This window comes from Onychomys torridus, chromosome 1, assembly GCF_903995425.1.
Source record: "Onychomys torridus chromosome 1, mOncTor1.1, whole genome shotgun sequence".
Lineage (NCBI taxonomy): Eukaryota > Metazoa > Chordata > Mammalia > Rodentia > Cricetidae > Onychomys > Onychomys torridus.
Genome location: NC_050443.1, coordinates 88,970,947 through 88,998,047, shown reverse-complemented (window position 1 = coordinate 88,998,047; position 27,101 = coordinate 88,970,947). Strand labels below are relative to the sequence as shown.

Sequence of the window (27,101 nt, the reverse complement as noted above, 5' to 3'; positions counted from 1 at the left end):
GTTTTTTTGTGTGTGTGTGGAACTGGGGATCAGAGCCAGAGTTTCACAGTAGCCAGCACTCTACCACCAAACTATATCCCTATACATCCCTGTATTTCTCATGTCAGGACAGGGTCTCACTAAGCTGCCCAGGTCACCCTTACATTCACTCTGTTGCCCAGGTGGATCTTGAACCATCTTTTGTTTTCTGAGCTCTTTCCATTCCATCTGAGACTGACAAGGCAGAGCCAAGTCTCCTCCTTTTCCTACACGATACACACACACACACACACACACACACACACACACACACACACACACACACACACCATACACCACAGACATACACAAGAGGAGGAAGGCCCTGGGAGAGGTGACTCAGCGGCCCTCTTGTCTTGGGGAACTCTCTTCCACTCCCTACACAGCCAGCATATTGGTCCCAGACTCTCCTAGTGTGGCCTGGCCCACTCTGAGCAGGACTTGCTCACTAGAGACCCCCCCAGGAGTGGCCATTGTGGACTACAGAGGTGGCATTGGGGGGACAGTCCTGGGGAAATGTCTTCCAGGTGTTCACACCCCCATTTCTACCTTCTCCATCCATCCTTACTCCCCATTCTCCCCAGCAACCCAAATAAGCTTTCAGGAGAGAGTCAGGGAGCCCATTGTCGGATCGATGGTGTGAGTGTTCATCCATGCATCCACTTGTGCAGACAACCCAAGTCTGAGTGTGGCAGGCTCTCTCCTGGGGGTGGGGGAGGTGGTCACCTGTTGCTTGTACACAGAAACCTTTGGGGCTCACCATTACCACAGGGGTGGCAGAAATAACTTGGGCTTTGAACCAGACAGACCCAGGACAAGCCCCGGCACAGACCCACAGTTGGCCATGGCATAGGCTGGGACTGATGACTGCACAGACCAGGACACCCCCAGCCCTGTGCCCTCTTCCTCAGCCCAGGAATGTTTGCTGAATGCCTCTCAGACCACCTCCTGAAGCCAGTGGCTGTGTGGGAGTGTGGACATTGCCAGTGGTTGTAGACCTCATAGCCCCTGCCATGTCTAATGCTCGTGTATCTACTGGTGCATACAGGGGAGAAGCCCTGGCCAGGCTGAGGCCCCTGTCTGATTCTGAGCCACTGGGATAAGCAACACAATCTTGGGGCTTTGCTCAGGTTTTGGTGACTGAGGCTGGGAGAACTCAGCTGCCTATTCAAAGCAGGCATGGAAAGTTCCAGAGAGCATGCTGTGTGTCTGCATGTGGCAGGATTTCACTATTCTTACCCTCACACCAACCATAAAAGTAGACAGTCACCTCCTTTTCACAAATGAGGAAGTGAAGGCTAAGGTAGCCCAGGAGGGCAGAGCTGGGAGATTTGCAACTGGATCTGCTGAGCTCTTGAATTCTCAGGTAGACCCGGCTCACTTAGGGTACCGGACACAGGTCTGCAGTTGGCCAGGCCACAGAGTCTCTGGCCAGTACCTCAGACTCATTGAGGTCATCTGAGGACTTTCTCCAAGGCCACCCAGGGTGAGGGAAGAAAGAGGATCATCTCCTGTGAAAGGGACTATGAGCAGAGGGAGACCAGAAGCTCTGCTCTCACACTGGCTTGCCTCCTGCCCTCGGCCAGCATCACACTCACATCCCAGGAGCAGGGACTCATGGACCTCTTCTGATGCTGGCCTTCCCTAGCTACGGCCTTGGTCAGATCCCTGCCTTTCTCTCAGCCTCAACACCCCTTCTACAAGAGTGAGAGCAGGTGAAGCTGGATTTGTAGAGAGGCTGAGAGAGATGTGTGCATAGTTATTCCAAACAGTCTCCTGCCTCACTCAGCCCTTTGCCCAGAGAGAGGCTAGGCTGGATATTAATAGCATCTAATCACACTCACATTCTTTGGGTGCTAAATGAAAGCAAAAATCCCAAGCCGTAAGAACAAAACCCTCCCTTCTGAGAAGACTGAGTCACCCCAGTGAGGTCCATGAAGCTGGCTTAACCCCTTACTTTCCACAAGGACCTCTTGACTCTTCCCCTGATGTCTAGCTTAGCAGAGCCAGTGAGAACCACACAGCATGCAGGCCATGCTCCTGGGACACCCTGGCTTCAAGTAAGGGGTTCGATCTTTTGTGGGCAGGTCACAAGAAGCTGAGAGAGAAGCCAACAGGCTTGGCCCCCACAGGGACCTACAGAGTCAGGCATGCCTGCCACTGCAATGCCTGGGTGATGTCTTCAGGCCTCTGTCTTCTGCCAAATGGAACCAATTGTGTTACAGTGCTGTGCTCCCGTTGCCACTGCCCAGGGAGGCTGAGAGCACTGGGGGGATTTCTGTAAAGACTATTCATGTCTTCCCCCTGACTCCTGAAGACAGCCTGGCACTCGCTGAGGCCTGGCAAGCCATTGGGACATACCAGGTAGGCCAAGTTTCCTTTGTCTACCCTTGATACTTCAAGTTCCCTGGGACAATGAGCACAGAAAGGCCCCAATGGCTGCTGGGAAGAGAATAAAGGTATGTGGCCCCTGTTGCCAGAGCCCTCCTGCCTTCTTGCCCTCCTGCCTGTCCTCTGACAGCCCACAGTGTTCTAAGGTAGCTCTTTATGGGCCAGAGCCTATGCCTTGGACCTAAGTGTGAGGCTTCTGGGCATGAATGGGTCAATGAACAAGTCTCTGCACAGTTGTGTGACTGGACAAATGAGAAGTAAGGCCAATGAATGGGCTGCTGCCTCCCTCTGTGAATGAACACGTTGTCATACCACATACTAGAAGCATGAAACCTCAAGCTTTGGGCCTTCTCTGGGCAGGTACGCATGGGTCACAGCTCATGTTTAGAGGTCAGAGGTCATCTTCAGATGTCAGTTTAGTCTGCCACCTTATTTGAGCAGGATCTCTTATTTGTGCTATGCATAGCAGGCGAGTTGGCCTACCAGCTTCTCGAATTTTCCTGTCGTCTCCTCCCATCTTTCCTTAGGAGCAATGGGATTCCAGATGTCTGCTGTCATGTTCGGACTTATGTGGGCTCTGGAGATTTGAACTCAGGTCCTCACGCTTGTGTGGCAAGCACTTTATCCATTGAGTCATCTCTGTAAGCTGGGCTCCTTCCTTTATCCTCAGAAGACACTTGGCCTGACAACCTCTTCTCCATGCCTCTGGGAGTTTATACCCTGGCTCTTCCTGCTGGAGAGGGGCTTGCACAAGGCTCTTTGGCTGTACTCTGGGTAAGAGAGAAGATGATGCCTTTGGACTCAGACTTACCAGCTACATGGCTTTACTGATCATCTCTGAGCCTCGGTGCTTTATCACATTAAATGAAAGTAATAAAACTTACAGCAAAGGGCTGGGGCTGGGGGTAGCTCAGTGGCAGAGCACTTGCTTAGCATGCTCAAGGCCCTGGGTTCAATTCCCAGTATTGCACAAAAACAAAACTAAATAAACACACACCCTCTCTCATAGGGGTTAAGCATGAGGATAGCACTTGACCATACACAGTATTGTGGGATACTTAGTAGGAAAACTGATGTATGGATGATGAAGGTATGTTATTTTGCTTTCTTTCATGAAGTGGTCAAAATATCTTAGGATGGTTTGGGGATGTCTAGCCTCTTCCTGTATACAAATGACTGGATGGTTATCCCTGCAGAGGCTCTTGGGTAGTTTACCTTAAGTACAAAGGTAACAGAACCCTGTCTTGTTTATTTCTCCTCTCCATGCCTCAGTTTTCTTTCCTGTAAAATGGGCCAGGTTCTGTTTAATTGTTGGTAAGAGTCCAAAGAGCTGATTGGTTCTTGGCATGACTCACTTAACCTGACCTGGCTGGAGAAGCATCAGGAAATATTTGGAAGTGGATTGAAAAGGAGGCAGGGAGACAAACATGACTCAGTGTTCTCTCCTTTTATGGGCTGGCACTCAGACCATGGCTTCCTGGAGGTTGTATTCCAAACTGTGCCCTGATGGATGTGAGGTCCACATGCCCATGAGCCCCCGCAAACCCCGCAGATGTGAGTTACCCTGCCGGCTGGACTGGTTTTTGCTTTGCTATTTTAAGCAGTGAGTTTATAATAATGGGTGGGAAAGCACATTGAGCCCTAGCATGGGAATGGCTCGCAGCGGGCTGCAGGGGCTCCCTTGGAGCTGCACAGACTCCATCTTGTTCAGCCGTGGGACAGCAGCCAGCCTTCATCTTGCTGCAGCCAGCAACTCCAGGTTTGTCTGACCTTATTCATGGGTTTTATTTCTGGCCAGGGGCTGACAGAGGTCTTTCTTCAAGAGAGGGGAGTGCAGGGTTGGAAATGGGGTATTTCTGGTATGGCTTTATAATCCCAGGATCGATGAACAACCCTGGGCTGGGAGCATCCTTGTGGCTGGTTGTGACTAGTTAGAGTCCAGGACTTCAGAATCGGGAAAGGCCACTGCAGTGGTTGGAATTCCCATGACCCCTTGAGCCAGCCAGTATTGAACATCTCCCAGGAACAGGAAAGTCTTGACCTTGACGAGCACTGTCCTGAATCTTTAGTTGGCTCCAGACTCTAGAAAAGGTTCCTCTGCCTTCTCACTTGGCTGTTGAGCCCTTGGCCATCTATACCTGTCCTTTGGAGACCCCAGGGTCACATGACTACCTTTTAGATATTGAGAAGAGATTGCTTTCCCTTGCAGTTTCTCTGGCCCAGGCTAAAGTCTTGAGTTCTTAAACACAGATTTGTGTCCTCGTAAATCTTCTCTTTTCTGAACACGGTCTTTTTGTCTGAATCCCTGTTTGACAGTACACAGGATGCTTTGTGTAGATTGAGACCTGAGCAGAAAGTGGGATGGCAGCCTCCCACACTCTGGAAACTGTTCCTGTTAAGATAGGTTGGACTTGCAGGGGTTAGACGGTGACATTACCTGAGAAAGTGAGCCAGCTTCTTGTTACCTTCAACCACCCCCGTGCCAGTGCAGTTTCCTCCGCACTGCTGATGCCGTTGCTGCTGACATTGGTGTCTAAGAAAGGATGATGAGAGATCCCAGAGAGCTCATTTTTGGGGGAAACTGATGCTCAGTTCCTTCATCCAGTAGTCTCCGGGGATGGAAGACACAGTGGTCTGGCCCCACAGCCCTTAGTCTCTTAAGTCAAGATAAATCTGTTTGGAGGCCAGCCCAGTGTGGCTTCTTTTCTGTCCACTCATCTACCCTGCCCAGCCCCGGAGTTTTCTGCAAATAGACAAGTGTCATTCGAGTGTCCGTGTTACGGCTCAGCTCAAATACCCCTGTAACAGAGCCATTACTAACCACACCGCACTCCCCGTCTGCATAGTTAAGGGCTCTTTAATTCCCCCTTTTGCAGTGTGGATGCCGATCACAGTTTTTCAGTTGCCTCCCAACACTGGACTCAAGACCCCAGGAGGGCCCAGACTATACCCTCTCTCTCTGTGTGTCACAGCACAGGTCACAGGCCTAATAGAAACAGTTTGTAAAGAAAGAATGAAAGATTCAGCCAGACATGGCACATACCTGGAATCCCAGCACTTGGGATGTGGAGAAAAGAGAATCGTTCAGCCTCAGCTACATAATGAGTTCAAAGCAAACCTGGGCTACATCAAACCCTGTCTTCAGCCATTAAAAAAGAAGGAAAAAAAGATTCGGAGTGAATGACCTAGTTGAGAGGAGATTTCCAAGATGACCAGCAGAGGTCGCCCCAAATGCTTCAATGCTGAACTGAATGGGCGATCTATTGGGGTAAAAGGACAAAAGCCATGACATTGCCCCCTCTGACAGCTCCTGTACTAAATGTCTCCAATTCTTTAAACACAAACGTGGTTTAAATTATTTAGACCACCATTTTTTGATGGATCTTTTGAATATTCTTAACGAATCAGACACCTTCCCTGCTTTGGAGACCCGGGTCCAGAGGGTGGTGTGTATGAGGGGAGGGGCTCATGCCAGGTACCAGATTGGTTTGCAGGGAACTTTCCAGGCCCTCTCTGTGGGACAGGAAGGATATCTTCTGTCATGGGAAGCAGCGGAGATTTCTGGCTTTTCCTATAGGTTCTAGCAGTCAGCAACCAGTCACCTAGGACCTGGGACACAGTTGTTACTCTGTTAATGGCATTGTCTTTTGCTCTCCCCATGAGGAAGAAGCAGACCACAGGAAAGGATGTGTGGTATAGTGGGAAGAGACGTGGCTGCCAATCAAGAAGACCTGGGTGCACTTAGTTTTCTGTGTAATTCAGGACAAGTGGCTTCTACCCTGAGAGGCTCTTCCCACACCTATAGAATGGGACTATCGATGCCTACCCTCATCTGAGGCCATCCCAAGTGGGCTTGACAATGGCAGCCATGTAGCCGGTAGGAGCTCAATAGATGGCGTACAGATGGCATCTGATCTCAGCGAAGTGCCCTCCCTCAGCTATAGCTTTGGGAAGCTGAAATGTTTCTCTTCTGGAATAGATGTGTTTACTGTAAGGACCAAATTAGATGCAAAAGGTCACTCTTGCCTGTGTAAACAAAGCCAGGGAGCGGGAGGCAATGTGATTCCCAATGCCCACTTCCAGCCTCGCCTCTCCTGACCTCCAGGGTGGATGTAAAACCAAGCAGCCGATCTCTTGGATCTTGGAAATGGAACCTAGCTGGGGACAGGGATGGAAAGGATTTTGACTTGTCCTTTTGGCATCTCCCCAGCCTGCGGAGCACAAGCCTCTTGGAGCATCTTTGGGGTTGACACAGCAGAGGTTCCAGGCACACACAGCCACTCCAGCCAGGAGGCTACCATGCCCCACATTCCTGAGGATGAGGAGCCCCCTGGAGAGCCACAGGCAGCTCAGACGCAAGTAAGTGCCCCTTCCTGCCCGTGGCTAGCCTGGCTGGGGGCCAAGCTAAGCATTCAGGGCTGAGGCCACCGCTTTCAAGCTGGCCACAGAGTGCACCAATACAGTACAGGCTGCGGTGGGTGCCTGGGGAAGGTGTGTGGCTCTCACTCTGGAGGATATGCTACCCTGAGTTCATTTAAGTGGCCAGGGTCCTGGAATCCTGAGTGTGGAACCATCTAGATAGTATATAGCTAAGGCTTCATGAGATTTCAAACCACCTTGGCCCCGAATGCTCCGTTCTGCACTTGAGAAAGATGTAGAAGAGACAGGGTAGCAGGCATAGCCAAAGACTGCTTTGAAACAAGCTGCTTCAAGTGAATATCGAAAGTTCATAGTAAGGGATAGGACAGGGTCTCAGCAAAAGTTGATAATAAAATAGAAAATGGTTTTTAAAGTGTCCATTAAGAGTATTCTCACTGAGGCAGGCATGGTTGCTTATGCCTGGTCCAGACTAGCTTAGGGTACAGACTGAGACCTTATCTCAAAAAACAAAACAAAACAAAAACCCCAGACAAATAACAAAAACAGCAGCAATAGCAAAGAAGGTATCACTGGGGTTTTATTTTGCAAATTAAATTAAGAAAAGCTATCTTTAGCTATATATAATCATAAAGTATAGGTTATATGTTTATTTTCAAATTGAACAAAGGATCAAGTGTTTTGGTGTTGATATGTATGTTATTTGTTTTGTTTTTGTATATGTAGTGTATGCATATGTGTCTATGAACGTGGAAACCAGAGGCTGACATTGAGTGCTTCTTCTATTGTTCCCAACTTATTTTATGAGGCAGGGTCTCTCCCTGAACCTGGAGGTCACCAACTCAATAAGACTGGCTGAGCAGAAAACCCTAGGGGTCTTCCTGTCTGTTTCCCATGCTATCCCTGCCCTTTTTTATGTGGGTGCTAGAGCTCTAAACTTAAGTTCTCATGCTTCTATAGTAGGGACTTTCTGATTGGGCCATCTCCCTGGCCTCTGCTTATTTTTTTTCAAACAATGTGTTCACATGATACTACATTCTTCACATTTTATTTTATAGCACCTCTGTCAAGAGAATGTTTAAAATGTAAGGCTATACCCATTTCTCCAAGATATTAAAGTCATTCCCTTTTGAAGAACCTATCTTGATATCATCCTCATTTTTTCTTTATCTGGTCCCTGGCCCAGCTCTGTCTGACCCTCCTGGATTACAGACCTTACTTGTGAAGGTCACCACCACTACTTTCTTTGACTTGAACTTTACCATTGGTTTGCACTGAACTTGTGCAATGCTCTTGTATCTGACTATGACCCATACTGACCAGAACCAGATGAAACAGGCTTACTAAGCCAGAGAAGAGTGTGTGAGTGAGCATAATTTTTTTCCAGATGGACAGATTCCTAGTGAATGTTTTCATATTGTGATGACATTTGTTTTCTTACATATTATAACCGTGGGAACTAAGATAGCAAATATTTAGAAATGAATAGTCTCTTGTATCTCCATACCCTAAGTTCATGAGTTTGAGACATGAACTTGGCAGCTTAGGGGTGAGGGACTATCTTTTCCTTGACCGTCAAAAAAGTAAAAAGAAAACAATGAACCAAACCTCCATCTCTCCATCTGCAGACCATAGCTCAAGGTTCTAAGGAATGCCCCACAGCTATCCTGGGGCATCTTGGGCTATGGTAGGTGCTGTTCATCAGCAACTCAGAAGGCATCTGAGGTCTGGGGGGTCTTGGGGGAATGAAAACACAGTGACTGCAGAAGGCAAACGATGGTGAGTGGATTCAAGTGTGGCTGCTCCCAATCCCCACTGGCTTTCTTCACCTCTGTCACTCCTGTACCCCTCCCATAATGGTCATCTCTGACCCCTCCACTTCACTAACAATGGTAACATACTGAGCTCACAGGCACCTGGATCCCAAATCTTGGCCAATTTCCCTAAACAGTTAACCCAAGAATAAATGTGGGAGTCTTTGTGACCTCCACAGCCAACCGAGTAGCAATCTGTAGGAGGCAAGAAGATAGTTCGGTTCAACACAACTAGGTAGCTGGGTTTAGCTCAAACTCTGGAAGTCTGATTCTGCGTAGTTTGTTTTAGGCATATTTCAACACAGCACAATTTGGCAAAAACTATCCTGGTGATAATTAACTCAATCTCGTGTGCCTAATAAAGCACAAAATAAGCTAAATAAAGATAGGACATTATTACACAGAAACTCTTTGCAAAACACCATCTGTAAAAATGGGTTCTATAGATTGAGAAAAGCAAGCTTACAATAAGGGTTTAGGGAAGATTCCAGAGTGGTCTTAACCACACATATAGCACAAAGGTCACCAGGCTATTAACCATGTCCTTTTCCAGCCTTTTGTTTGGATAGCAGGCTATGCGTCCCTTCCTCTGAAGGAATAGCCCTATGTACTTAACATTCCAGATTCCCTTAGTGCTCGCCTATGAGCACAAGAACCTCTATGCCTCCTCCAAATAAAAGCACCCCTAAAGCAAGTATAATGAAAGATGAGCAAAGATACAACTCCATCCCTTGTAAAGGCCGAGTCCCATTCTTCCTACATCTGTAGCTCTCAGCATTAAAGAGAGGGTACTGCTCTTGTACAGGACCTGTACCCACCCACAACTGCTCCAGGAGGTCTGATTCTGATGCCCTCTTCTGTACACACACACACACACACACACACACACACACACACACACACTTTTTTTTTGTTGTTTGTTTTGTTTTGTTTTTCAGGACAGGGTTTCTCTGTGTAGTTTTGGTTCCTGTCCTGGATCTCACTCTGTAGACCAGACTGGCCTCAAACTCACAGAGATCCACCTGGCTCTGCCTCCCAAGGATTAAAGGTGTGTGCCACCACCACCCGGCATAAATCTTTTTTAAAAAGTGCTTTAAAACTATATCCTCACAAGACCACAAAAGCCACTCCCCTTATAACCCTTGTGGCCATCAGCTGTTTGTAAGTCCAGCTACTGGAGGACCACGGTCTAGGTGAAGGTGAGCTTCTTAGTGTCACAGCATGGGAGGAATCCATGAGCAGGCTCTAGAGTCAAGGATAAGAACCTTGATTGGCCAGTAGGAGCCCTAAATGCCAGTTCCTCACAAGCTACTCCTGCCTGGGACCTGGAGCCAAAACCAGTATTTACAGAATAATGCGGTGGATTCTGATGGTCTCTGAAGCTTTTCTCGTGCCTTGCTTCTGTCTCTGGGCTTGAGGAATCTGAGGCTATCCTGAAAACGTCTACAAGTTCCAGGGGCTCTGGCAGCGCTGGAACCTGGAGGAGGGACTCAGGCCACCTCAGATCCGGGAGGTCAGGGTCCCTCAGAGAAGACAGTGAACAGGGTTTAAGATTATGACCACATTGGCCTTAAATCCCAGCTCCTCCATATTCTCATCCAGAGATCTTGAAGCCAAGGCTGTTAGATTTCTCATCCCTGGGCTTCCTTGTATGTTACTCCAAGCAGGCATAGCTGTGGCCGCTACCCTTCTGCCTGGTCAGCTGATCCCTGTAGCAGTTTACATTCTTAAACAGAGGTCTAACTTAGGTCCACATGAGATCAGCATTCTTTTACTTTCAGGTCTGACTACCAGGGCCCCCCTGAGTTCCCCCAAAGCCAGATAGACTTGGGTCATAATGAGCTCTCATGCTGAGTGCCTGACTCAGCACAGCCTCAGGGGAGGTTCAGATCTCCCAAGCTAGCTGGAGCCTCCAGGGGCAGAAGCCTGGCTCCCTGGGAGGACAGAAGCCAGGCAGCCAGGAAAGCGAGGCTGGCCAGGCAGGGTTCAGCCGGAAGTCCCCGTCTGTGTGAATTCCCACTTGGCAAAGCAGGCAGGGAACAGAGCATCCTTTTGAGCTTATAGCTCCCCCGGGCCCAGTCCTAGTTTTGAATACTCTGATCCCAACCCTCCATTTCCCACCACTAGCCTGAATCCTCACAACAAAAACACAGAAGTTGGAGGGCTAAATTGTTCTCTTTCCTGAAACTGCTAATTGGAATCTGTAATCAATCCCTGCAGGGAGGCAAAGTCTCCCAGCAAGGCTCCTGCAGTGTGTTCTCAACAGGAGGCATTCTCTGGGGCTCTGAATGAACTGAAGCTGTCAGGACTCATGCCTGGGATGTTTAGGGACCACAGAATGACAGACTATCAGCTGGAAGGATCCTAGATCCAATGTTTCATTTTGCTTTCTGTTGCTGTGATAAACACCATGACCAAAAGGAACTTGGTGAGGAAAGGTTTTATTTTATTGTAGGTAACACTTCCAAGTATCAGTCCATTACTGAAGGAAGTCAGGGCAGGAACCTAGAGCAGAAACCAGAGGAATGCATGCTGGCCTGTCTCTTCTTCACTGTGCAGCCGCAGACCCCAGATGCAATGTGGTCAAGTCATCAGTGATTTTTCTGAGCTGTGACCAGAAGCCCTTTAGGAAGCTGACTCACTGAGACGGCATGACATCCTCAGAGGTGCCTAGCACACTTGGGGTGTAGGGGTTCATGAGTAAAAGCCTGAGTTCTACTTGTTCAAGTCCTCCCTCCCCACAACCATTAGGGGTTTCTAGAAGCCTCCAGGAGCAGGTCACTGTAGTTCATGGATGGACCATCTGCCTTCCCATTGTCAGCTCTGACATTCTCCATTCAGCTCTGTCTTCCACCTCCCTGCACATTATTGATAATAATAGGCAGCCAGACCCCGGACACTACGCAACTGTATTAATACATTTCACTTTAGATTTGAAAAATTACTCTTTAGAAAAATCCATATATTTATACAGTGTGTTTTGATCCTATCCACCCACTATTAGCTCCTTCAATTCTGCATAGTACCCACCTGTTTCCCTCCCAACTTCATGTCCTGAGTCCACTTAGGGCTGCTTATTCCATGTGCACAAAGAGGAACTCTCCACCCACCAGCAGCTTCTTTCTCTTCAGTAGCTACTAACTGCCAGTAGCTCCTCTGCTAAAGGTAGAGCTGTGGAGCCCCTCTCCATCCATGCTGGAATTTTGACTGGTTTGATCTTATGAAGGTCTTGTGCAGGTTAGCACAGTTGCTGTGAGTTGGTGTATGCAAGAGCCATGTCATGTCTAGAAGTGAGCATTCTATAGCTCTCCTCCCATCTACATTCTTTCTGTCCCCTATTCTGAGATGTTCCCTGAGCCTTGGATGATGGGAGGTTGATAAGATGATCCATCCACAGCTGAGCACTAAGTTATTTATATTCAGCACTTGGACCAGTTACGAGTCTCTGCATTAATTACTACTTACTGTACAAAGAAGCTTCTCTGCAAAGTTGAGAGTAGCACAGATCTATGGACATAAATGTACATATTTAAAAGGCAGTTAGACAGTATGACCAGGGTTCTACCCTGGGGTCTTCCTAAATCATGAGCTTTTTGATCAGGTTTATAACATCAGGCATGAAATCCTTCCTGGAGAGCAGGCGTCATAGTCCATCAGAAAGTGAGTAGTTATCTCCATAACCATCATACCACTATTGCATCAGTGGGCACATCTTGCCAGGCATGTTAGTATTATAGCATGAAGGGTTCATTGCTGGGTAAGATGATTGGTGATTGGTATCTCTTCTCCCCCAGTATCCTGCATAGCACTATGTGAGCTTGCTGGCACGGAGAGAGTTTCTTGGGCATTCTAAGCTGATTACTTTATGTCTTGTATCCAACTTTTAGTCCATTTTACAAGTCAGGATTAAATCTCATTTTGTAATTGAGGAAACTGAGGCACAAAGGAGGTAACTCATTTCCTCTAAGGCTGTATAACTCACAAGCAGAGAATCAGTGACTCCAAGCCTGGCATTTAGGAACACCATGCTCCTGGTTTCTACTTTGTACTGAGCACTGCTGACTTTGCCTCTGGAGTTTCTGTGAGACATCTGCAGCCTGGGCCAAGGTGACACTGTTTTGTGCTCTTGAAGCCATGGTCAAAGGGAGTTAGCCTGGGACCCCAGAGAAGGCAGTCCTATGATCCTGCAAAGCAGTGCAGCCTGAGACAGAGGGTCTTACCAAATTCCTTCTTCCCCCTCAGGAGCACAAGCCCAGGCCACACATCCTTCCAAGATACTTGTGACTTTCTCATTCTCCTTCAGCCAGATGATAAAATAGCAAATAGCACAATGTGGTTCTCTGGTTCCCAAAAATGTACTTTGTCAAACTAAGCCTATCTTTTTTTTGTTTTTGTTTTTGGGGACAGGGTTTCTCTGTGTAGCTTTGTGCCTTTCCTGGAACTCACTCTGTAGACCAGGCTGGCTGGCCTCGAACTCACAAAGATCCGCCTGCCTCTGCCTCCCGAGTGCTGAGATTAAAGGTGTATGCCACACCACCCAGCAAACTAAGCCTATCTTCAGCTGCAGCTCTGAGACACTCCACTTCTCCCAAAGCAGCTGCTCTGTGCTTCAGGTTTTAATGTTCCAGACAGACATTAATGTCCTATCGCACAGCAGCCTTGTAGCTGAAGATCATTCTGGTACTCTGCTGTTTAGAGGCATTGCCTCCCTTTCCTGTCCCCAGTTTTTAAATCACTGAGATGAAGTTGGGATGGGCTCCAGAGAAGCAGTCCTCTGTATGTGGCCCTGTGACGGTCAACCTTAACTGTCAACTTGTTGGGATTTAGAGCCACCTAGGAAACACACTTCTGGCTGTGTCTGTGAGGGTGTTTCCAGGGAGGAAGTTTAACTGCTGTGGGAGATCCATGTTGAATGTAGGTGGCACCGTCACATAGGCTGGCCTCCCAGAATGAAGCAAAGGAGAAGATGAGCTGAGCAGCGGCATTCTCTCTGTTTCCCAACTGTAGATGCGATGTGACAAGCCAACTCACACTCCTGCCACCATGCCTTCTCTGCCATGATGGACTGTACCGTCAAGCCATGAGTCAGTCAACCCTCCTTCCTTAGCTACTTTGGTCAGGTATTTCAGAACAACAGTGACAAATATAACTAACAGAGACTCTAAGGTAGTAATCCCTTTGTGGAGACCTGGGAACCTCTGGTCTTAAAGCCATCAGGCTCCTCTTCTTGGGATCCAAATTGTAGACCCTAGTAAGTGCCACCATAGCACATCAGAAGTTCTTTCTCTGTTGGTGTCAGTGTAGTCAAGATCCCATCCTGTCTTTCCCTTCAGGCAGTCGGGGCTCATAGCTCATCACACTGGTCTGTCCTCTTGGCAGTTCTTATACCTACATGCCCAGGACACAGAATGCTTGAGTCCCAGGCATATAGGTGTAAGCAGCATGGCAGAGTACTTGGGCTTCATATTCCAAGTGATTCCAAATGATTCTCAATTATAACAAGTTGGCAATTAACACTAACTATTATAGGACCTAAACAACCAATCTTCTGTCAGGATTGAGGTGGAGATGAACCTTGTATGAACCTCCTAGAGCAGGGAAGTCGCCCAACAACCACCCAGTGAGAAACCTCATCCCATCTTCCTGCACCCTCCCTGTTGTATGCACTCACTACAAGGTAGCTTCACAGTGCCAGGAGGCAGGTGTTGTTAGTTTACAGGTATGAACACCCAGGTGAGTCAAGTACATGCTCACCTCCAGAACTGGAAGTACTTAACCACGCCATCTGGGATGTGCATGTCATCTTCCTTGAGAGCATTTGCTCACTTCTATAATTCATCTTCCATAGCTGTGATAGAAATACCTGGGCCAACATAGGAACTGTTCATCTTAGTCTCATGGTTTTAGAGGTTTCAGCTCATTATCCCTTGTCCCTGTTACTCCTGGGCTCGGAGTGAAGCAAGATGTCCCAGCAGGGAACATGTGGTGGAGCAAGGCCACTCACCTCATGCCAGACAGGAAATAGGAAGCTTGACAAGAAAGGGGTGGGGACAAGGCATATTCTACTAGGACATTGGTAAGCTGACCTAATTTCCTCCAGTTAGGCTCCACTCCCCTAAAGTTTGCAGTACCCACCCAAACAGCACTTCCAACGGGGGACCTTCAACCTATGAGCCTGCAGGGGAAATTTCATATTTGAACCATAGCATTCATTTAGGTCATCACACCCTTCTAAGATAGTCTCAATTAAGATCTAAAATGAAATAGCTTTGCAGAAGTTATCAATAAGGCATTAGGATCTGGCATAGGAGGTAAAAGTAACATTTATTGGGTACTTGCTATTCATTGATCCACGATATTATTACTCCTCCTTGTTATAGATAAGGATACTGGACCTAAGGCATTGTGTATTTGTCAAAGGTAACATAGTGATATCACAGTTAAGTGTAGATTCAAGCTGAAGATTCCTTGTGTACGTGACCCCGGCTTCTTTGCTTCCTCTTGTAAATAAAGTCAGTGTGCTGAGCAGCAGTGGCCTCAGATGTGGGGAGAGGGTGCTGATGTTGCATCTTCTATGGTTAGATGGAGAGGAGGCTTGGGGCAAAAGAATCAAGAAGACTGTCACAGCACATGAGCTATGAGAAGAGCTGTAGGACTGCTTCAGTCGAAGTAGAGCATTTCAGAAATGGTGATTACAGTTGGGAATGCATATCACAGTGGTTCATCCTTGGTTCCTACTGTGAGCAATAGCGTGTCTTGTCCTGTTCCTCTCTCCTCTGTTAAACTGAATGTGAACAACCTGGGGTCAGGGGTTACAACTTTCACACATGTATGGTAGGAGCTGAAGGAAGGAAGGAAGGAAGGAAGGAAGGAAGGAAGGAAGGAAGGAAGGAAGGAAGGAAGGCTGGTTGATTGTCCGGATGATTGGATGGATAGATGGATGATACACACATGGAAGGATGATTGGATGGATAGAAGGATGATACACACATGGATGGATAGAAGGATGATTGGATGGATGGGTGACTGGATGGATGGATGATTGGGTGGATGCCTGGATGGATGGATGGTCATGTGACAGGTTGGGTAACTGGAGGTTAGACTAAAGGGAGGAAGACACGAAAGAAGGAATAGTATCCAGAAGGGAGGACTGAAGGTGACGGTACATGAACGGCTGCCTGGCTGAGTGACAGTTTAGAAAACGTGGCCAACACCCACCATGTACCACTCTACACTTTTGGAATGTGATGGCCTGAGAGCAAGAACGGGGCTAAAGAGTGCAGGAAATTCTGACGACTGGATCTCTGCCTTCTGGGAACTGAGTGGACACTGACAGAGGCTGACGGGATCAGAGTGGGCCCTGGGCACATGGAAGCAGCCACTAGGGAGCAAGCTTTCAGGATTGTGGGACAAAGAATGCTTTCTACGCTTTGCACGGAGGAGCCACATGCCCAACAGAAGTCCTTCCCCTCTCCCATGGCCTTCAGACTTGACACTGGAGTCACCGTTTTTTCTTGTTTGTCCCCTGAGAATCTTTTTATTTTGTCTTAAGAGCACAAATCCCTCTCCCAGGGGAGTCCCTGCCTGCCTTCTGGGCTACAGCAGAGAGGCTGTGGATATAGTCAAACAATGTGCAACCACCTCCCACCCCTCCCCGCCATCATTCTTATTGCTTTATCTGTGTTTGTTTTTAAAGACAGTCTAGGGAGTATTAGCTCCATTTGATGTTTATAAACATAAAGATCAGAGAAATGAAATTTCCCCCTAGAGGTCACCCGGCTGGGATTCCATTGCAGGTCCACCCAGCTTCGTCTCTGTTCACACTGACCCAGTAGGGTCCTCCTCCCCTGTCACTGAAGGCCATTGCGGAAACCACACCCCCACACTTGCCTGGGCTAGACCTGGAGCTGTTCTTAAAGTGTCCTAGCCCAGATCTAGTCTTGTGATAGTGAGGATTTGAAGCTCATGTTCCCATCTATGACACTGGTCTATATTTATCCCTGTGCTCAGGAGCATAGGAAACTATCGTGCACCCTTGGGAATTTATGAGTGAAATAAACATTTAAAAGTTTCTATAAGATTTATTAGAGGGGAACAAAATGTGACCTGTTGTGTATGATTGGAGCTTGCTAGAGGTGGCACAGCCCCACAGAGGTTGGCTGACCCCCAAAAGAAGAGAGATAGACCCCTGGGGAGGCTGGGTCCACAGGAAGAGGGACAAGAACCCAGGGGCAGTGCTGCCCCAGCCTGCTTCCCTCCTGCTGTGTGTCCTGTCTGTCTGTCCATATGGATTTAGGGCTTCTTAGAGGAAGAGACATCCCCATGAGGAAGTGTGTGGAATAGAGTGCTAAGAGAATATTGTCTAAAGGACACCGGAAACCAGGGGAAGTGCCAATAAAGACAAGCTGACAGATGAAGAAGCAGTATGGCACATGAGAAGGATGCTGCCTGTGTTCGGTGTGGCCCTGGAATAAAGCAATATTTTCAATGGCCAACCGCACACTCATGGACTGACTTCCCATCTTCCCATTTTCCTTTCATGATTATGGGAGAGTAGTGAGAATAATTACCCCAAGGTTGTTAATGGGCATCCTGCAGAACTGATGGGCTCAATGAGAGAACATGAGGGTTTAGAGCAAGGGATAAGAGGGCTGAGGAACTGGCCTTTTCCTCTATGTCTGTGACCCATATGGGACATCTGTTGTCTGAGAAGAAGTTGGTGAGAGAGAAATGGAGCTAGGGGAAGATGGCCTTGTAGGCCGAGCTTCCTGGGAATCATTGACCAACAGGGCTTATGTGGCCAAACGTCTCTGAGTTGGGGTGCTTGTTGGCTCTAATACCAGAAGGGCCAATCTGATACCTTGATGACTCCTAATCTCTAAATTGCCAACCAAATTCAAGACCAAGAACATCAGTTTCCTAGAAACTAAATTCCCTAGTGATAAACTTAGCATGAAGGTAATACTAAGCACTTACTGTGCCAAGGGCAGTTGCATGGCTTTTCTGTCTGTGGCTAAGAGATTTGATGACTAAAAATAGTTAGATAAGTCCTTGCAATATTGGGACACATATCCCTCAAATCTGTTTGCTATTCATTTGAAATTAAAATATAACCGGGAACCTTGTATTTTATCTGGAAATCCTATTTCTATATCAATTTGTTTAATTTTTAATAATGTGTGTGTGTGTGTGTGTGTGTGTGTGTGTGTGTGTGTGTGTATGTGCGCGCGCGTGCGCGCGCACGCTCTCAGGTTTCTCTGCCTGGTATTTTCCTCCTGTTGGTTGTTTCTGGATGCTTTAGGAAGTAGTCAGAGTGCCAGTGAATTAAAATAAAATCTCTTTTCTTCAGCACCAATGCATACTTGGAATTTGTGAAAGCTCCACCATGGGGATGGCAGGAAATATGTAATACATGAGTAGAAAAATGAAATTTTAGCCATCATACGTCTCTTGTTCACTAGGGACTTCATATGAGAAAGGCTCTGACCAAGTAAGGCAGACACAACCAGAGCGCTTCTGGAGCTCAAATATCCAGTTGAGACGAAATCCTGTACACATTACAGGAGTGTTGATTAACCTTCCTGCGGCAAGAGTGACTCATGAACAAGAACCTGAGCATCAGGGAGATTTCAAACCTAAATGTCTTGTAGGCCTTGTACAAGTCTTGTCAGAAAGGCAGGCCACGCTGAACCACTGGAGAGACCACAGCGGAAGTGTCTGGGTCCATAGGCCTGAATGACTGAACCAGGCCAGGCTAGAATTTTTCTGACCACAGTTCCTGTGCAGAAATATGGACCTGAGATTGCTTATTACTCAGTTTCAAGGAAAGCAGAAACTGAGGGGCTGAAGAGAGGGCTCAGCAGTCAAGAGCACTGACTGAGGACTTGGGTTGATTCCTGGCACCCACATAGCAGCACCCCCCCCACACACACACACAGGAGGGAAGAAGGGAGGGAGGGAGAGTTTGAGGTAGTCCATATGTTCATTCGCTCATCTGTAACCATATCATAATGTACTCCACATCACAATATCACACCTTGAATATACGCAATTTCTATTTCTCAATTATACCTTCAGGAAGCTGAAACAGACAAACCAACATACTGAGTTGGTGACCTGTGGCAATGGCCTGGAGAGTCACACTGTGGGAAACGCTGCAGTTCCCAGGCCCTGAATGTTCCCCCAGCCCAGGCCTAACTCCACTTGTGTTTTGCTCTAAACCACCAGGACTCTCCCTCTGCAGGACCATTTTGCAGTCTTCCCACAATCATCCTGACAGGGGATGCCAGTTCACCTGAGGGAGGAACTGACAGGAACCTGATCAACAGGTATGCAGCCCAGGCAGAGGACCGATGCTTTCTAAAATGGAGGGATGAATAGCTGTATTTCTAGAGCTACTTTCTTCTTCTCTGAATCAGTTACTAATAAAGACACTATCAAAGAGGACTGGGGATATAGCTCAGTTGGTAGCTTGCTTCTTGCCATGCTGTGTGAAGCCCTGGGTTTAATTCCCGGGATCACATAAACCGGGTACGGTGGGGTACACCTGTAACCGCAGCACTCAGTTGGAGGCAGGAGATCAGAAGTGCAAGGTCATCCTTGGCTACATGGGGAGTTCAAATCCAGCCTCAGATACAAGAAACCTTATCTCAAAATTAAATATGGGCACGTAGCTTTTCAAAATGGGAACAAGAGTTCAGGATTTTTTGTCTCTATTATCTTCTTTCCAAAATGAAGTTTTTGCTCTTGGACTTGGCCCCATATGTTTGACCCTGTGAGAATTTAAGAAAAGCACAAGACATCATGGCAGGGAAATTTTTCATAATATCATCCCAGGTATTCTCAAGCAAACCTGGAAGATGTGAGCCTGTGACTATAGAACCCTGCTGTGGACAAACCGGGTCCTCCATGGAAGATAATCCTTTGCAAGTGACAGTGGATTACCATTACAGGGATGTCACTGTCCCCGTTGCCCTCACCATGGGTCCCTGCATTGGTCTAGCTGGAATGAGGTTGTCTAAGTATCACTTACAATAAATTTAAAAGACAATTTTCAGGGATTTGGATATAGATCTATGAGAAGGCTCTGGCCTAGTAAACATGAGGCCCTGGGTTTGAGGGGCAACACCACACACATTAGTCAGAAGGTGATTCTTGCAAGATTGAGTGAAGCCGGGTGTGGTGGCACACTCCTTTAATCCCAGCCCTGGGGAGGTAGAGGCAGGTGGATCTCTGTGAGTTTGAGGCCAGCCTAGGGCTACACAGAGAAACCCTGTCTCGGGGGGGGGGGGGGGACAAACCCAGAGTGAGTATGCATGTCAAAGCCTTCTGCATCCACTAATTAAGAGTAGAAGCAAAAGGGCAGAGTGGGTACCAAGGAGGCTATAAGAAATAAAAATACATGTATAATCAATGTGGGGGGGGGGTGGAAAAAAAGAATAAAATTATGAAGTCAGGTAAGACAGCCTCATGGGGCTGGAGAGTTGGCTCATCAGTCAAGAGCATACACTATTCTTGCAGAGGACCTGAGTTCGGTTCTCACCACCCAAATTTGGTTGCTCATAACCATCTGTAACTCCAGTTGCAGGAGAATCTGATGCCTTGGCCTCCTCATGTATCTGAAAATACATGCACACACATACATAATAAAAAATAAATCTTTAAAAAGAGCTACATGTAGTGGGGCAGTGGTAATGCATACCTTTATTCCCAGCATTTAGGCAGCAGAGGCAGGTGGATCTCTGTAAGTTTGAGGCTAGCCTGGTCTACAGCCAAGGCCATACAGCAAAATCCTGTCTCAAAACAAAACATAACAAAACAAAATAAAAGCTTCATGTTTTGAAGGGCAGTGAAACCATATTCTTCTGATCTTCTCTCTCAAAAAGAAATCATCCATGTCTCTACCAGCTCCTATGTTTATTTCATGAGGTTTCCACAAGACAGCTCTTCATAGTCTGGGTCCTCATACACAGTAAATACTGTAGTAAAATTTCAGCCCTGAGAGCGGGCTTGGCTACCTTGAGTGGGCAACAGAATGACATAGAGAACTGCTAAGTCAGTGACATTCCCAGGGGCTCTGAGGTGGTGGAATGGAGTACGGCCTGGGAATCCATCCATTTAACATGCTCCTAAGGTGACAGAGGACTCCTGTGTGTGCCCCTAAGATGATGCTCTGGGACAACACTGAGAGACTGTAGAGGCATCTCATCTACTTCTCCCGAGTAGATTTCCTAACAGGATGACAATGTCCTGTCTTTCAGAGCTCCCAGCCCCCACCGAAGGCTTTCCCACCGACATCTGAAGGTCTCCACGGCTTCGCTGACTTCTGTGGGTAAGGGCTGGTCAAGAGGAGGATGTATTTGAGTAGCAAGCATGAGCTGGCTGCGCTTAGTTGGACTTGGCCTCTTTTCCTCTCCCAAGCTCAAAGGGTAGAGGAGATCAGCCTCTCCATATTTGGGTCCAGAAGAAATGATGTCTAGTTTCAATGTCAGAATGAAGAAGAAGATGAAGAAGTCAGAGAAGACAGACAAGTGATGCTCAGCACTAGTCTCAGGGGGCAGAGTCAGGAGGCTGTGCTGGGCAGGTGCACATCCAGGTGGGAGTGTGCCTGTGTGAAAAGCTGGTACCTGTGATCACCTGCTGGTTCCTACTAGTGGTTTTTCATACCTTCATGGGACCATTAAAGGACAGGGGTCACATAGACTTGGTCTTTGTATTCAGTGTTGATTACACTGTATAAGGGGGTCGGGAAGAGCCAGTAGAGTTGCTAAAGGCCCATTCATGGGAGAGCTAAGGAATCCAAGGTAGGAAGGGCCCACTCCTCCCAGGGGAGAGGGAAGATGTGCAGACATTCCAGGGAAAGTGGTATTTGAGTTTCCCCATAAAGAGATGGACACACACACAGCAGGGAGATTGGCACTGTAGGTGGAAGAAGAGATGTGGTAGGAAGCAGGAGTCACCCAGAGTTCTGTAGCCACCAACACCGCGTGTATGTGTCACAACCACTGCAAAGGATGGAGCCTCATATTAGCTTGCTCTACAATAATAAGGTCCTCTTCCCATCCCCTCCCCCTACTCCTTCCCCCTCTTCTTGTTGTCTTCCTCCACCACCGTCTCCTCCTCCTCCAGGGTCTATGGTTTCAGGTACTGTGTGATCCAGGTTCTCCATTTGGGTTGCTAGTTACCATTCCATCTCTCATCTCCTTTAATGTGCAAGCCTTCTTCCTGGGAAGACACTTTGTTCATGGGAACAAATGGCTGGCTGCACCTCCACACTTCTGTCTCATCTGTGAAGCCCTTCTCTCCTCTCAGTTCCCATGATGGTTTCTCACTAGCCTCACGTGGTCACCTGGGGCTGCCTAGATGGCATTGCTTGACTGACCAGAGCTGGTTTGGGACCCACTCCCACTTAACCTTGGCTCTTGGAGCAGAGTTGTGGGTGGGGATGGCCAGCTCTTCCTGAGTTGTTTAATGGTGATTCAGAGGGTTTCTCCCAGTGAAGATGAAGAGCCACATCTGGAAGAAGCATGCCTGGAGGCAGTGGAGGCAGACTGGGAGTGAACCACAGAAGGGCTAGAATCAGGACAAGGTCTTGGAAGGAGGATGTAGGGCTAGCAAAGTTGGTGATCTGTTTAGATGTGACCCTGGGGACTCTGGGTAGTTTCCGTAGGATGAGGCAGGAGAACAGCATGATCAGATATGGCTGCTAGAAAGGTCAGTCTATAGGCCATAGACCATGGGGCAAAGTTTGGCTTGAAGACAGGGGCTTCTCAGGGGCCGATGGGACTGTTTAAGTGAGAGCTTCTACACAGGAATAGAAACAGGAAGAGGTCCTGAGGACACTCACAGATAAATGCTATGCCCGGCCAGGTCTTGCACATGAAAACTGAGGAAGAAGGGATGCCGGGGGTGACCATTATTCCTGGAGCACCTGGCAAGGAGATAGTGCCACCCAGTCAGCTCATCCAGGGCACTTCTGGAGAAGGGGCAGTTTGGGGAAGGATGAGCAGGAAAAAGAGAAAGGTGACCATGGGATTGCAGCTAGGGCTCAGGACAGCAGCTTTGAGTTTCATCCCTAGCTACACACCGACTAACTAGCTTGTAAAGAAACGGAGCATGAAGGCAGGACTCCCTTGAAAGCAGAGTTAGGACAGCTCTTGGAACTAAAGTGTGCTTCCTGAACCTTTCTGACAGAGGCTAAAAGCCAGAGGAGGCAGGCCTACTGAGGAAGCCACTGTCTGGCTCCATGCCCTCTATCCTGACATGCGTATATAGCTGAGTTCTGAGGTGACAGGACGTCTAAGATGAGGTGGTTGTCACTGGAAGTTCATTCTCTTTCTACAGACCCCACAGGACATGTCATTGACTTGGTAAATGACCAGCTGCCAGACATCAGCATCTCAGAGGAGGACAAGAAGAAAAACCTGGCACTTCTGGAAGAAGCCAAGTCGGTGAGTGAGCGATTCCTGACCCGCCGCGGGAGAAAATCAAGAAGCAGCCCCGGAGAGCCCCCATCAGGTAGGGCAGGACCAGCAGCAGTGCAGGTAGCTGCCCTGAGTCCCTCTGAGGCTGGGATCGAGGGGGGGGGGGGCGTGGGAGGACCAGACCCTAGCTGCAGAGGGACCTTGTTTCCAAGATGGTGGGCTTCAAGTGGCCTGTTCCCTTTGCCTTCAGGTTCTAGAAGGCCTAAGCCTTGCAGAGATGACCCCTTGAGAAGCCATTATGCTCAGCTTCCAAAGTTCTAATACACCCAGCCAACTCTACCTCTGAGAACTCTCCTGTCTTTGCTTTGGGCCTTCCCCATGGTTGGATAAATACCATTCCAGATGATACCCATGTTCTTATTTGGTCTCAACATCTCTCCTTCGTCAGTGCCTAGGTCCATAGCACTCATGCAGAGAAACCCTGTGCAATTCCCACATGCACCGACCCTTTTGTGGCCCTGCACAACCGAGTCTGCCTAACATTCCTACCCTCCCCATGAAGACCCTGCTCTGTGGTGGGCATCTCCCTAGCATAGGTCTGAGGAGGCCGTCTGGAGAAGAGGCAGACTTTGAGATAACTTCTGGGCTAGAGAGATGATTTTCCCAGGACCCTCTGCCACCCTGAGCTGTGGTTCCTCTCCTTCCTGAAAGCAAAGATGATGTGGGTTCTAGACTAATGACCTTGGAGGACAAGGAGAGCATTTGAAATCAGCGTGGTCCTACAACATCTAGAAAGTGCAGCCTTGCATGCTCTTCCTGTCAAACAAGGCCAGGTCCTCAGTTCTAGAAAGTTCTCCAAGGTCAGGCCTAGCAGGCTAAGGAATATGACCCCCCATACTGGAAATTACTTGAAGGCCCCTCTGCTGGGTTGGCCAAAGCAAAAGTTGGGGTGTAATAGAACCAGCCCTTGACCTTGACAAGGCAGTCTGGGCTCCTGGGGTGAAATCTCTGAGGGGAGCATTTGTTAGATGGCGGGAAGTCATAGCCCTTCATGAATGCCAGCCAGGTGTTGTTTGTTTCTATAGCTGTTTCCCCAAACCTCAGCCCTGGAGCTTCTCCTACACCCTCTAGGAGCTGCTCACTCACCATCTCCACGCCACCAGGTGAGGCTGACCCCCCCCCCCCCAATAAGGGCAGGCTTTGAAGATTGGGAATAATACTGCAGGCAGCAAAAGACAGGCTGAGTGAGGACAGGGTTGAGGTCACGGGAAGGGAGCTATGATGGGTGGTGCTCTTGGCTCAGACAGAGGTCATCACAGAGAATTTTAACTCCTCCTATTTGGACCACATTGAGTTTTGCTTGTTTTTGTGGTGCTGGGGCTGAACCTAGGCCCTCACGCATGCAAGGTAAGCAGTCTACCACTGAGCTACAGCTCCAAGCCTAGCATGCATTTCAGTATCTTCCTTTCTGGGCTGTGTCCAGAGCCATGCCCTCAGCCCCCAGAGTACCACAGTGGGGGGACTGCCCTGGCCGGCGCTGGAGGGCAAGCCCAGGGGCCTATATGCACAGACGCTTCCTGATGATCAGACCTCGAGGTCCCCCTTGACTTACTTTCCTTAGTTGGTTTCTATGGTAATTTAATGTTGGCAGGTGAGCAGCGACAGGGTTCTGGGTGCCAGACCCCACAACTGATGGTTCAAAGAGGTTTCGTGGTGGGGGACAGGGGACAGGGGTGAATTGATGTCAAAGTGACAAATACAGGGCTAGGTGATGACATCACCTACCTTCACTGGCCCATTGCAGGTTTCGACACATGCAGTGACCCACAGTCCCCTTTGCCGGGAGCACCACCACAGGTAACAGCACACCCATGTGCTACTTCTATACCAGTGGATCTTTTTCCTACCATCCCTGGACCTTCTGTAACCCCTGAATGAGGGAGGCGCGGGGCAAAGGGGGGCATTTACACGCCCTGTTAAGCTTCAAGAGGGAGCAGGCCTCTTCCCACTGCTGCTGACCTGTGTTTTCTTCCTCAGCAAAAGGGGCATGAGGCCGACATCTCCTCACCTCACCTCGGCGAGCCTGTGAGTTTGTGCTTTGCTCGCTTTGCAAAGATGTGAATGTGGGTAACGTAGTCTCAGAAGCCTGGGCTGGCCCCTGGGCAGCCTCCAGATGTGTGGACATGGCTGTGTAGAGGGTGGGTGCTGGGACAAGCAGAAGATGCCTCCATCTTATGAGACGGAAGTCTGAGAGGGAAAGAGGTGAGACAGGCTCCAGAAGAGGGATCCTGCACCCCCAAACCCAGCCAGACAGATCAGTTGCTCCTCTCAACTTCCAGAGAAGTTGCAGGAAAGCTGGGACTTACTGCATTTGTATATACATCAATAGGTCTCTTGTCAAGGTCTGAGTCTCCTCAGCCTTTCTCCAGGGTTCCAACGCTACCTGTCTCTTTCAGAATGTCTCCAAAGGGCTAGCCGACAGGAAGCAGAATGACCAGAGGAAAGTGTCTCAAGGCAGACTGACTCCTCGCTCTCCCACCGTGGAGAAACCCAAAGAACTTACAGTAGAGCAAAAGGAAAACTTTGACCCTCTTCAACATCCGGAGGCCACACCCATGGCTCAGGCCTCTGGAGTGAGCATCAGTGGGAAAACGGCCCTGAACAGCCCCCAGCCTGGCCCTGCTGAGATGGAGCTGGGGAGGCAGCTCCTGAAGACAGCCAGGGAAGGCAGCCCTCTGCCCAAAAGCACAGTACAAGGCTCAGGGGGAACTGTCTCTCCACATCCCCAGGGACTAGGCTCTGCTGGAGAGCCGGTGGGGCCCAAGGCTGGCTCCAAAGCTGAGCTGCGGGCACCCGTGTCCCGGCCCCCCTTGATACGGGGAGTCTCCTGGGACAGCAGCCCTGATGAACCTGGTCCCCTGCTGCAGAAGGTACTTGCCAAGCTGCCTCTGGCAGAGGAAGAGAAGCGATTTCCAGGCAAAGCCAAGCCAGCCAAGCCACCTGGGCTCAAAGACTTCCAGATACAAGTTCAGCCTGTGCGCATGCAGAAACTGACCAAGCTTCGGGAGGTGGGTTCCTGCCCCAATACACAGTGTGTGCATGCCAGGTCCCCCATGAGCTACAGACTTTCGTACTCAGACTGGGCCCTGAGACAGGGCAACTTGGACCTCAGGGAGTCCCAAACTTGACCCTGAGAAGCCGGTTCCGTCAGTATCACATCTCCATAGCAGCACCTTCAGGTGCCTTTTGCTCATGTTACTAGATAGAAGTCAGCCTGAGACAGTGGTCACACTTAGCCACGCTCAGGGGAAGCTGGCCATATGGAATCCTTATCCTGGGCTGTCTTTCTCCTCCAGCTAGAGCTAGGGGCAAGAGCCTTTGATGGAGTATCTGGTCATGCCTAGACTTGGCCAAGACCAGCATCAACAGGCTTTTCTTTTGTAATGGCATCCAGCCTGCCCTCCTGGTACCTATTAAGGACCACTATGATGATGTCCACAAGGGGCTGTTCTTCCATGGTGAATTTCTTTCAGTGTCCTCAATTTCCATTGGTCATCAAATTAGGACAGTGGTCAGTCAGGGGGCTGCCCTGCTATACAATGTGTGACTGTGGAGGAGGAAGGGGGGGCAGATTGTAAAAGGGAGGGTTAACTGGATTAAAATAGCCCTGATCCAGTCCCTTCTCTCTCAGAAGTCCAACCTCAATCCAGGTCAAGGAGACTGAGATCCTGTAGATTAGGGCCTGGAAGAGGACATAGTCCCCTCCCTGGCTCTTCTACTGGGGAGACGAAGTGAGGATCTGAAGGGCTCCAGCTCAAATGAGAATATCTACACTAGCAAGGTCACATCCTAACAGGCCACTGTGCTGTTCAGAGAGCTTCCCTGAGGCTGAGGAAGTGGCTCAGTTGGTACAGTGTGTGCACACCAGCATGCACAAAGATCTGGGTTCTCAGGATTGCATAAAACCATGTGTGGTGGTAGCTCAGGCCTATAATCCCAGCACCCAAGGCGCAGAGGAAGGAGGATCAGAAATTCAATGTCATGTTCAGCTATATAGTGACTTTGAAGCCAGTCATAG

General features: G+C 48.7%; 1 protein-coding gene across 2 annotated transcripts in view; it reads left to right on the top strand.

Annotated features, from left to right (window-relative positions):
- The window catches only part of Irag1 (inositol 1,4,5-triphosphate receptor associated 1), a 113,158-nt gene that overhangs the window by 34,587 nt on the left and 51,470 nt on the right, over positions 1 to 27,101 (top strand). The window contains exons 2-9 of one of the 2 annotated variants that reach the window (XM_036201392.1): positions 6,620 to 6,768; positions 18,828 to 18,928; positions 20,861 to 20,931; positions 22,944 to 23,117; positions 24,109 to 24,186; positions 24,828 to 24,880; positions 25,061 to 25,108; positions 25,480 to 26,091. In XM_036201392.1, coding sequence (XP_036057285.1) covers positions 6,709 to 6,768; positions 18,828 to 18,928; positions 20,861 to 20,931; positions 22,944 to 23,117; positions 24,109 to 24,186; positions 24,828 to 24,880; positions 25,061 to 25,108; positions 25,480 to 26,091 — 1,197 coding nt within the window. In that variant the 5' untranslated portion in view covers positions 6,620 to 6,708. Of the gene's footprint in view, positions 1 to 6,619; positions 6,769 to 18,827; positions 18,929 to 20,860; positions 20,932 to 22,943; positions 23,118 to 24,108; positions 24,187 to 24,827; positions 24,881 to 25,060; positions 25,109 to 25,479; positions 26,092 to 27,101 lie in introns of those variants that run through there. The other variant, XM_036201477.1, reaches the window with a different exon arrangement.